This window comes from Dicentrarchus labrax, unplaced genomic scaffold (genome assembly GCF_905237075.1).
Source record: "Dicentrarchus labrax unplaced genomic scaffold, dlabrax2021, whole genome shotgun sequence".
In the NCBI taxonomy this organism is placed as follows: domain Eukaryota; kingdom Metazoa; phylum Chordata; class Actinopteri; family Moronidae; genus Dicentrarchus; species Dicentrarchus labrax.
This window is the reverse complement of record NW_026136717.1, coordinates 6,511,482-6,524,099: the sequence shown is the minus strand read 5'-3', so window position 1 is coordinate 6,524,099 and position 12,618 is coordinate 6,511,482. Positions and strand designations below refer to the sequence as shown.

The 12,618-nt window shown below is 44.9% G+C and overlaps 1 protein-coding gene across 1 annotated transcript in view; it reads right to left on the bottom strand.

Moving 5' to 3' along the window:
• Positions 1 to 6,247: 6,247 nt before the first annotated feature.
• efnb3b (ephrin-B3b) overlaps positions 6,248 to 12,618 on the bottom strand; it is a 77,057-nt gene continuing 70,686 nt past the window's right edge. The window contains exons 4-5 of the mRNA XM_051428727.1: positions 12,101 to 12,163; positions 6,248 to 7,923 (exon numbers count right to left, since the gene is read on the bottom strand). Coding sequence (XP_051284687.1) covers positions 7,490 to 7,923; positions 12,101 to 12,163 — 497 coding nt within the window. The 3' untranslated portion in view covers positions 6,248 to 7,489. The remainder of the gene's footprint in view (positions 7,924 to 12,100; positions 12,164 to 12,618) is intronic.

Below are 12,618 nucleotides of genomic sequence, written 5' to 3'. Positions count from 1 at the left end.
TGAAATTAACGCTGTTGTATCCTCAAGCCAAACACATAATGTACAACATCTCACCCCCCCCCCAACCCCCCACTGTGCAACCAAGCTATTTTTCTAACCGTTTTCCCATCCCTCCCTCTCTCCCACTTTCTCAGACACTCTCCATCAGCTCTGCATTTGCAGATCGCAGCTGCACTTGTCATCAGGCCTGTTATTAACTGTAACATTTTTTCTCACTCTGAGACGGAGGGAGAGGTACAGAAAGTGACAGACTCAGGGAGGTGGGGAGAGAGAGCATGAGCGGGAGGTAAAAAAAGACAAAAGACAAGGGAGAGTCAGGTGGTGAAAGAGGAGAGAGATTGAGTTAGACAGAGAGCAGAGAACATTGGAGGGAGGGGGGGCAACGAGAGCAATCCTGGGGCACAGAGGAAAAGCTGCCAGCATCAGTACTGTAAAATCATGGATTTTCTACTGATAATTCCTCCTCTGCTGAGGTTTAATTACTCTCTGCCAGAGCTATCTGTCCGCCTCCAGGTCTGGCCACACACAGAAAGGCCTCCACATCCAATCAAACGGCTTGACCTTTTAACCCTTCATCTCTTCTCCAATCATGACATGACATTTCAGGTCTGTCAGGTGCGAGCCATCCCTGCACTCTGCGCGGCTCTCCTCCTCGGGGTGTTAAGGCGCTACACTACATTAATCACAGTGACATTGTAATCACAGCCGTTTTACCCTGATTCAGTATGCAGATTCCTGGGTATATTTCTTTGATTTAGAGCATTGCTTCCCTCTCTCCCCACTTCTCCCTCACTCTCCTCTTATCCTTGACCTTCACTCATTCCCATGGTAACTGCATCTTACTTGAGGATTGTTTCGTTGGTAAGTCAAGTGGGCCAATCCTTGGGTTTTAAGTTGCGCATCAGCGGCGAAGCTTTTCAAAATCTAATTTAGGGGATTATCTCTCTATTGATTTCACTTAAAACTGATTCTTTTCTCTTTCCATCCTTCTGCTGCTGTGATAAAGTATCAAGGAAGGAAGCTGCGTGTGTGTGTTTCTGTGTGTGCGACGTATCAAGCTTCCCTTCCTCCACGGAGTTGAAGAGGAGGCTCAGCCGTCTCACTTGGCAAAGCACAGAGAGCACGCAAGAGTGTGCGTGTTCCTCTTTGTGTGCTTGTGCGTGTGTCGTTCCAACTTTTGGCGCCTATCTGCATCTGTCTGTGTGTGTTCATGCGGCACACACACACGGCTATCATCCTCCATGGCATTAATATTCATCTGTGTGTGCATTGAGCAGAACAGATTAGCAAGGAGTAATGATGAGCATGTAATGATAAGGGGACCACAGCAGTCCCGATAGTCTAAACAGGCCTTCTTTAAACCCGACTGGAAAGAAGCAAGCAAACTCATTACGGCTTAACAGCCATTAGATTAGCATTAGTTCCTCTTTGAAGGGAATATTGCTGCTGGTTTCCATGGATTAGCAACAGTGGTGAGACATTCAAGGAACATTATCACCACTGGTTTGGTATTAGAGTTAGTGATTTGTTGGCAGCTTCTTTATTGTTAGCCATTTCCTGTTACTGTCCAGAGATGGTTGGTTCTTGCAGATTACAAACACATACCAATCATCCAGGTACTCTACATGGAGAACTAATCGACTACTAACCAAGTGGCATTTTTTTGTGATCATAGGAAGGCAGTAGCAATGTCATGGGACCAAAATAAGCCAAATGAGATTACATAAGATTACTACAAACTGTATATATAAGTAGTGTAAGCCTTAAACTTAATTTATACACTTACCAAGATGTGCCGGAAACACTGCATCACCAAGGAAATATAAGGGCTGTATATTTCATGATTTACCTTTTGGTGAGAATATGATTCTTTCCCCATAGGTTACTGATGCAACATGCTGGCCTGGGTGGGTTCCACTCACATTGTGCCATTTTGCATCACTTCAGAGAACAAGACTAGTTTTTTTGAACACCCAAATGAAAGCACCAGCTACAGTATGCTAATCTAAGACATAAGCAGGAATGAAAGAATTTTTGCAATTTCAGTTACACCGTCAAGTGTACTTAACTTCAATGTGGAAACGTGCATCCTGTTATGTTAGGCCTTTCACACTCACACAGGTGTTTTAGGTTACTGATTAGACCTCCAGGCAAATGTCAATCAAGCACAGTTTGTACATGACCACAGTCCTGAGAAGTCAAATGCAGTTATAAGAAGAATTGTTAGTGTTAGAGATTTTTTTACAGCAGACATTTTGACAGTAGTAAAAAGCACAGGTGTAAATAATAAAATGAATCATGGCTGAATTCCATTCAGCTGCTTTGGTTTCAGGGTCCTAATAATATGGTAGTTCACTGTCACACTGGTTTACTGGGACATTTTAATAGAACAGAGCTCTTGTTAATGTTATTAGTAGCACCGGTGCTTTTCCTACTGTCACAAATTAAAATGTCTGCTGTGAAAAAGGCCTACAGACACTGCAGGAAATGCCAGGAACTGGTTTAAATTTGGCACCGGTCTAATTAGAAACCAGTTCCCTTTCCAAACCCTAGTCAGAGTAAATAACCTGTTTTGTTTACAAGCAGGTTATGATTATAGCTTATGAGATTATGGTTGAAAACCTGCTGCTGCTCAAGCGTATTTAAAAAGCGGAAGGAAAGGGGAGGAAAATGACAAAATTGCAGCATGAGGAAGTAATGGCACTGACTGAAGGTGTTTGGTAGATTAGCAGCTTTAGCAGGTTGCTGGTGAATGGATGTTTACTGTTTGCCAACCTTCATTGTACTTGGCCTCGGTTTACAGTGACAGGTTGTCATGGAAGAAGCAGTGGCAAGTGTCTACCAGGATCAATGCTGGTGCGTGTTTGTGTGTGTGTAGCAGTGCAGAAGATTGCATACGGATGCATGTGTTGGTGTTTGTGTAGTTGGGGTCAGTGAATGTGTGTGTGTGTGTGTGGCATGTGATCTCCTCTCACACACCACAGATCAAAGGGTAAAAGCAGCTGCCTGGTCATCTCACCCTAGGCCACCCTGGTGGGCGCACCATGCTCTGGAAGGGCCTTAAAAAACACACACAGACAGATGCGCATACACAACCAGATAAAACTAATTTTGGAAGGGAGCAAAAGACGCTAACAGTTACCATAGAAACGTGTCACAAAGCTAGAGGGAGAGATGGGGGGAAATGGAGGAGGAAGAGGGGTCTTAGAGAGGGAGACAGAGAATGAAATCAGCTCTGTCAATACGTTGCCAAGCAACACTCAACACTAACGAAGCCCGGTTTGATAACTTGTTGATAACACCAGTGGGAGAGCCAGTGTGTGTGTGTGCGCGCGTGTGTGTGTCTGAAATGGCAGTGTTATTAGCAGAGGCAGTGAAAGAGACCCTGCTGAGACAAGCCCAAAGCAGAGATAAGGGGAGAGACCTTCTATTAAAGGCAGGGTTACCAGTGGGCCTCAGGAACACACACACACACACACACACACGCAGAACAAAAGACCTCGACAGACCCTCACGCAATAATCACACAACAAGACCAAAAGAGTGGTGCTTAAACATTTTTGTTTGTTTTTTTATTCAACCTTTTTTTCCAAACCAGGAATGTACTAGTTTTTTCCTCTCTTTAGAGGTGTGTAGGAGGGGAGGGGCAGGGGAACGGGGCAGGAGAAGGGAAAGGAAGGGGAGGGGAGGGGGAGGGGGTAGGGGGTCGTGATGAGTAGACAAGGGGGTAAGGAGGAGAGAAGAAGAGGAGGAGAGGACACAAAAAAAACCTTCTCACACAGAGGTGTCCCAAATACAAAGTCTTAACACGTTACATACGAGAGCCATGTCGCTCGGCGGCCTCCGCTCGCTGTCTATTGGCACAGAGAAACACACACACTCACACACATGTACACACACACACATACATACACACACTTTCACCAACGGAAAGGTGAGGGAGCTCGGCGGAGGCTGCTTCTTTTTTTCCCTCCTCTTTCCCGTTCTCTGCCCATAGAAACAGCACTTTCTTCTTTCTCTTTTCAACATGACAACCAGTGGCTGGGTCCGTGGTTTTCAGAAAAGCCAACACGTTGAGTCGACCAGTCCAACACAAACCAGACACAACTTTGAAATAACATCGACATGAAAATCAAACAATAATAACAAAAAAACAGACAAAGAACGCTGAGTCCGAGAGATACTCTGCTGAGAGGGGACGGGGGAGAGGGGCCGAAATGGACTGAAAACGGGGCAGTGGCTTTTTTGTCGGAGTCAACGCCGTAAAGTCTGAGAAGTTTTCATCTTTCCCTGCCTCGCGGCAGCAGCCATTTTTGGACAAAAATACTGTCGTTTTGGATCGGAGCGCTCCGAAGAGTTGCAGAAGTTGTTGAAGAGAGAGAAACAGACACTTCATTTGGCTTGGAGGATATTTTAGGTACTCTGAGCATGTTTAAATAGACATAGACTTAACAGCATACATAAAAAACACAAGTCGGTAGTTGTACAAAAAAAAGAGAATTTGAGGGTCTTTTCCTCTCATTTCATCTTTGAAATCAATTTTGATACAGTCAAATACAATCCAAACTCATTCATGGCATAAAAACATATCTGAACATCATCAACATGTGTGGAACAAAGTCATTGCAGACGAATGTGACACGTCATGAAAGATATCTCATTATATGATGTTAGATTACTGATACAAAACACAGTTGAAAATGTCGTAAGGTCCAGATTTAACACTGGCTTCACACAGAAAAACATGGCTACATCACTGGACGCCTTATGTGTGTGTGTGTGCGTGTGTCTGAAAGAAATAAAAGCTTAAGCTCTCCACTGCCACCCAGTTTACACATAAGCCATAAACATGTTTGAGCAACACAAAACAGCTTTTTTTAGTATGCACATGTGAACATATTGCACCTCTGAACACAGCGTTGTGTTATTGCCCTCTAGGTCGAGGTGCTGGGCTCTAGTGTGTGTGTGTGTGTGTGTGTGTTTGAAAGAGAGGTGAAAAACACAGCACACAAGCGCTCTTTTCATCCCTCCCCATGTCCATCGGGTTAGTCTTAATCACAGAAATACAGAGTCATATGAAAGCAATCAGCATTTTTTTCGAGTGTGGGTGACAGTGTGTGCGTGTGTGTGTTTGAGAGAGAGCAAGCGGGGAGTGGGAGAGAATGTATGTCACTCAATGCAATCAGTAGGCATTTGTTGCAGTCATTAAAAGGTGTGAAATTTGTGTTAGGTTGTGTGGGAGGGTGTGTGTGCGTGTGTCAAACAGAGAGAAACAGAGTGTACTGACTGCCACGGGGGATTTCTCTTGTGTGTGTCCGCAGTGTACTGTGTGTGCCTTAATGAGAGAGTGTGTGTGTGTGTGTGTGATACACAGAGATGCATTTCAACACAAATTTTGGCGGAAAACAGAGGAGCAGATCTGAAATGTGCCACCTCAAGTTAATGTAACGTGTGACCGAGTCACGGTAGAGTGTGTGTGTGCGTGTTTGTGTGAGAGAGAGAATGTGTGATGACATCTCTCCTTTTCCGCGGGTAAAGTTCAACTGCTCCGAAATCCGTTTTTTGGCTGTTGGTCCATTGCCTCCGCTCAGGAGGCTCAGACCCTCCGTTCAAAGAAAAGGTTTCTCTCCTTCGCCAGCCACTCTTTCATCTGCTCTCTCCATCCTTCCTTCCATGGGATCCTTCATCTCTCACTCCTGCCGCTCCCATCCTCCCCTCCCCTCAGCTTCTTTTTCTTTAGTGTGCAATTCCTTCACAGTCTTTTCTTTCCTCGTCTCCCTCCCTCCCTTCTTCTCTCTTTTTTTTTAAAGTTCTGCATTCAGACGCCGCTTTATTCCTCCTCCCCAGACAGCACTCTCTCTCTCGCCCTGTTCTTTCTCCTTTATTCTTCTTTTTCATTTCATCCCCTCTCGCCCTCCCCCCCACCATCACCACCTCCCCCCTCCCCTCCCCCCGCCCCTCACTTCTTTTCACTTCTGCGTTTAAAAAAAAGCGTTTGAAAAAAAAAAATAAAAATAAAACTTTCATAGATGGTTCTACCTCAACACTTCCACAAACGAGGTCTAAACTTCAAAACTACAGCATAGTACAAGGAGCTATAAAAATATACACAGAGTTCAGAGACCCTAGAGGGGTGGGAGGGGAAGGAGGAGGGAGGGAAGAAGGGGTTGAATGAGGGGAGGGAAGAGAGGAAGAGAGACACAACCTCTGTTCGCCGGGAAAATTAAAAAAGGGATTAAATTAATATACAACGCAAAGGGAAAAAGGAAGGAAACAAGGTCATTCTAAGTTGTGAAAAACAAAAACAGCAGATAAAAAATGTCTAGCAACAGAAGTGTAGTTTAACAGAGTGGGTAAAAATAATCAAACAATAGAAAACAGAAAAAAAACATCTAGAAATTATTTACTGGATATTCATATATATAATCTATAAGTGTTGATAGCGATAAAAAATCTCACTTTTTTGATATTCGCTCACTATTTTGTGTTTTGGTATTTAAGACAAGTCTAAAGAACGCACGCGTACGCACAATCACTCACACACAAAGCGTACACACGCACACAAACTAAACCCCACGCACGCATATGCAAACTCATATGCAAACTTGCTGTACTGAAGCACACTAACTGCACACACACGTCTAATGTGGAGCAGCAGCGCCATAATTATTACCCAAGTCGTATGCACACTCGCACAGTCACACACACACACATTATTAAAATATACAAGATTCTGAGTGTCACCGATTGGTCAGACCTCCTCAGGCCTGGGCCTGGTCATGTGACCGCCGCCCGGGCTTGCTGATTGGGTGAGTCCGAGGCCCCCATGTTTTCTCAGGAGAAACAAACACAAACAAACTAGAATCCTATTGGTGAGTTAGTGGCAGGGGCCGGTCTCTGGTTGGCTGATGGAGCTCTGAGGGGCGGGGCGGTGAGCTAGGCAGGTATGGCCTCTGGGAATCAGAGTTCTCCAGCGGTAAGTGGGATCAGGGGTGTAGTTTTTTTTTTTAAGTTGTAGTTCTTTCTCTTTTTTTCTTTTGTAAAACATCTCAAGTCCCAACGGCAGGTCCATACTCCTAGAAATAAAGTGTGTTGCCACACACGCACATACTAGCGTTACAGGGACGACTCTTCAATTCAGCACGGGTGGGGCTCGTTTAGCTCTGAGTTAATAAGAAGGGGACACTCAGAGGCTCTTGCCCGTTCGTGAGGGCCTTGTTAAGAAGGGCTATGTACGAATGCGACATTGCCCTTAACACACACTCGGTGGCCCAAGTTGTGTGAGAATGGGGTGGGGTGGTTTATTCAGCTAGGAACACAACTGTGACCGGGCTCACGGGGCAGTGAGAGGGGGGTCCATGGGACAATACTGGTAGTATTGAGGGGTTCAGGGTCGGAGCTGTGATGGCGAGCTTTGCTGGAGCAGGGGATTGGTTGGTAATGGGTAGAGGGAGGTGGATGTGTCCAGTCGGCTGGAGCAGCGGCCGTCTCATACTTTGTAGTAGATGTTGGCCGGGCTCTGAGGCGGCATCTCCTGGACGATGTAGACGGGGTGTCCGTAGTCTCCGCTCACCTTCTCGTAGTGTGGGCAGTAGGCTGAGTCAGACGTCCGCAGGGGGATGATGATGTCGCTGGGCTCGGAACCGTTGTTGTTGGAGCTGGAGATGCCCCCGCCCCCTCCCCTCTTGGGGCTGGTGAGCGACGACAGCGACAGTGGAGGGTGGTGGGTGTCCGAGTGCTTGGCGTGCCGCCGCCTGTAGCACACCACGCAGATCACAGCCGTCACCAGCAGGAGGAAGGCGGAGCCTCCAGCGGCGCCGGCGATGAGGGCGATGTTGGAGGGCTGAAGGGGCCCATTCTCGCCGCCGCCCTCGCCCCCGAAGCTGTTGGGTCCTCGAGACTGGGTGGAGTTCCCTGCACCGCCTGAAACAAATCATAGAGCAATCTTACTCCAATATCCACAGTATCACAAGCTGCTTTCAGTGCTTCCCTTTGATTTATAAATGCATATTAATCATCACGACTATACCAGGGCAATAACACAGCTTGCTTTCACAATTTGTGTTTTCATGAGCTTTTAAATAAACATACCAATCCTTATGGCTCTGTACCACAATAACATGAGTAATGGTGCTGGTTTAGCTCTGCTAGTGAAGGCTGCGGAGACTTAACCCAGTGGAATGCAGTAAGTATGCAGCAAATCTCACAGACGCTCATATGTGGTCTCTTTATTGATGCAGTGAAGTGGACAGCAGAGTATATAAAATGGAGAGGGATGTCCATAGAGTCTGTGTGTGAGTGTGAGAGCACTGTACAGTATATACTCTTGTGGACAGCCTGGCTAAGCCACAGTGTGTATCAAGGTAACACACACTATTTCCTTAACCTTAACAACCGTATTTACTTAGCATTACAGGCAGCCACATGAAGAGAGTCTCCCCTGCTCTGCTCCTACCACCAGACCACACACTCCGCCTGCCTGCTGGCCTTCCTGTCTGCCTGTCTGTCTTTTTATCTGTCTGTCTGTTTATCAAACTGTCTGTCACGCTATCTTTCTGTTTGTCAGCCGATTGCTACCTCTGTCTGCTGTATGTCTGCCTGAAACCTAAGATCTTCACAGCCTCGGAGAGCACAGTTTTCTCTGCAGGAGGTTGGGTCAGAACTCAGCAGGTGGAGGATGGTGTGGACGCGCGTATAGAGTGTGTGCATCTGTGTGTGTGTGTGTGTGTGTGTGTGTATGTGTGTGTGTGTGTGTGTGTGTGTGTGTTTATAGAGATCGGGGGGGCTACGGCTCTGGCACCGGACCGTGTGAATGTGTGTGGCAAACTGGTTAAGGCCGGTAATGCGAGTCCCTGCTATATAGAGCCTTTGGATTGGTCTATCATTATTCTTGGCACACATCCCTTTCTTTTCTCCCTGTCTGTCTCTCTCCTGCGTCCCCTCCGCTTCCTCGCTCTCCCTCGCTCTGTGGCTCTCTCCGTCTTCGGGTTATTGTAGCCGTAATGACCTACCTTGCTCTGAGCTCAGTGCTTGGCAACACAAACACTGAGATACGGACATACACAACCGTGCAAGCAAATACATGCAAACACACCTCGCCCCCCCCCCCTGCTGCTAGGCCCCCCGTTGCGGTGGACTGACTAGGAGCCCGGCGCTAATGCCGGACGCCGATTACACTCCCTTCTCCTCCTCCCGCTTTCTTCCTCCCTCCATTAACCCAACATCCTTCATTCTCCATCTCCATTATGATCGCCGCCTTTCACCGGTTCTCTTTATTATGTCCTCCTCCTTCACCTCTCCTCCTCCACCTCCCCCTGTTTTCCACTTCTTACTCCCTCCTTTTTTTATCGCACAAGTTCAGACTCTGCCGCCCTCTTTTTTTATTTCATTTGTGAATTTCACCTTGAAAAGAAACATCCAACAGGTCAGAAATGAAAGAACGGGTCAAGGTGATAACATAGTGTTATCCTTGCTTTTGACCCGTTTGTCCTTCCCCGTCTACTCCTCCAGTATTATTCACATCTCAGGAGGTAGTTGGTCTTATAGAATTTCAACTGCTATGGTGATACAGAGGCGGCTTTATGTGCACCACTGGCCCCCGTCTGGACTCGCACCAGGGACATTGCGGTTGCAAACACTCCTGATATCCTTGCTCTTTCCATTATTTGTTGTTGTGCTTGGTTTCTAATGGAGAGACAGCATGACATGAATACCTTATTTTACAACAGAAGATGCAGGAGCATTGTAATCGGTTTCCGTCTGTTTCCATCTTTTTCAATAAATTCATTTGTTTTTTTAAAGGGATAGACCGATTATCAGCCTGGCCCGATTATTCAGCATTATTTTGATTATCAGTATTGTTATTTTTTTAATCTGATTGCCAATAAAATAATCAAGAAATATTCCAATACCATTTTTCCTTCCTAATAACTGAACTTTGCGTATCAGCTGATATCAATCCAACACAAGTGCATTAATATATATATATTATATTCTTATATTTTAACATACTACCAACCCTGCATGATTGCTATCATTGTTGAATGTTACAGCTGGAAAAGGAGGAGCTAATTTGGATTCCTTTATACTGCTGGAAAGCTTTACCTATAAACATACATCATCATTTATTAGATGATTTATATATTGTATTAATAATATGAATCTGCAAAGTAGTAAGTAAGTTATTAAATAAATGTAAAGGAGTAGAAGTATTAAATAGCATAAGATGGTAATACTAAAGTAAAGTACAAGTATTTCAAAATTGTACAGTATTTGAGTAAATGTGCAGTACTTGAGTGAATGTACTTAGTTAAAATCCATCACTAGTTATTCTTTTGACTATAAATAATTTATAAATAAGTTAAGTTTTTACTGTAAATTCATATCAGTTCCAAATATCAATTATCGGTTTCCTTGATTACTAATTATCGATATCTGTATCGGCTCTGGAAAAAAGTTTATTGGCTGATCCTTATTGGATTAGGGGTGTAATGCAAGGCTACTATCAAATCTATATCTGTATTCAGGTTTATACTGGAGGTGGTTGGGGTCTATGTTATATGCAATTTATACTATTGTCTTATTACTGTCACACAGTTGCACACAGTGCCAGACTTCAATATCAGATCATGAGGTGAAAATAACACCTGTGCAACAACAGTCAGCTTTATCCTGCACTGTTCAACTAATCTGGTGAAAAGCTATTGTGAAGGAACCTCGCTGAATGTCTGAATATTGATTCTAAAACTATCTACACCTCTATGTTTTAAGCCTTCCGGTTATTTGTTTAAATTCTGACAAATCTCAGATCTTGCCACCATTGTAAAGACTGAGTTGTTAGTGTGTGTATGATGCCTGTGTGTTTTTATTTATTGACTAAGGTATGACCCTGAAAAGAAGAAGCAAATGTGTGTAGTTGGTGACAGAGGAAGATAAACACTCAGATGCTGTGCATATCTGTCCATAGAGAAATGATCTGTCGTATCACAATTATGTATTTGTTTACATCTCTAGAGAGGATCAGATTTGAGTAACATTCTAGTTATTAGCTGTGGTGATTTTTGAGCGTATTCACACGAGGATTAGAAATCCTGGCATGGCTGTTGTGTCAGGAGTCAAAACAATGATTTCAGATAAGTGTGTGCTAATATGTGCTTGTATGAGAGTCAAAAATGTGTAAAGTCCCTCATTATGTGTGTGATGTAAATCAGCCTTGTCATGTGTCCAGTCTGATCTGCCTCATTCTAGTAAAAACAATGCATACTATTGTTGCTTACTTCACACATACAGTTCTCACATATGTGAGGTATGGACAAATGAGTGGACAATGTGTGAATGCCCCAATTCACACGTTTGATATAGTATACAAATTCAGCACAGAAAGAGGGAAAAAAAAGAGAAATGAACACAACTGTGAGCCGATCGTGTTCTTTCTCCTCCACTGAATGACTTTGAGGTAGAGCTAAGCCTCTCTCCATTTCCATCTCCTTGTTCTATTCCCTTCTCCTCTTTGCTTTTCAATTATTCTTTTCTTTCTCCTCCTCATGTGCCTCCCACTTCTACCCACTCTGTTCCATCACTCCCCTATGTCTCTTCTTCCCTCTCCCCTCATCTTTCCGTAATTCTCATTTCTTTCTTTCTCTCTCTTGACGGAACTACCGAATCCAGGCCACCCAAACTAATGACAATAATAATTCTCTGAAATGTCGCCGCCGGTCTGGCCCTCTCTCCTGCTGCCCTTGCTCCCTTTCTCCTCCTTCCTCTTTCTTCCTCCCTCTCTTTTTCTTGTCCTTCTCCCAAGGTAGCTATTAGCCATCCATTCCCCGCCTGCAGCACTTAGCTCGGAGGGCTGGGCGCAGAGACGAGGAGGAGAGGGATGGAGAGCAAGGGAGAGAGAGAGAGAGAGAGAGAGAGAGAGAGAGAAATATATGGAATTAAATAGAGAGATCCACAGATGTCACCGCTGCACATTCTCCATCTGTCGCCTCCTCCCTCCCTCTCCCCGCTGCTTTTCTCTTCATCTACTAGTCTTTGCTTATTCCCTCCATCCATTTTATGGATGGATCCGACGAGGATTATCTCCATTTGGTCTCCTGCTTACCTGGGTTTCTGTTGGTGGTGCGTCCCGCTGGCGGGTCCTTCTTCGGAGGCAGCCCATATGGACCTGAAGAGGAAAAATACGAGTGGAATATGAGCAGAATGACAGAAATACAGAGACAGCCTCAAATCTTTACAACAGCCAAGGCTCTCAGAATTGGAACCAATAAGTGACATTAGCAAACAGAGAGCTAGCCAGGAAGAGAAATAGAGACAGAGGAGCTTTAATAAAGGCTCCCCCTCTTCCATTCCCATTATAGGAGAGCACATATTGATTGGGCCTCTATGTGCTGTGTATGAGCACGTTTCCATTTGTTTGAATGGGAAACTAAAGAGAGGCCGTTTGTTGTTTTGGCCAGAGTGAATTTACACAGGGCCATAACGGCTTGTAATCTGTAGTCGCTAAATCAGGCCATCTGTCTAGCAAGCCCTCAGTAATGGTGATGGCATTAAAGTGCGTTTATGTGACACATGCAAACACACACACACACACACACACACACACACACACACACACACGCA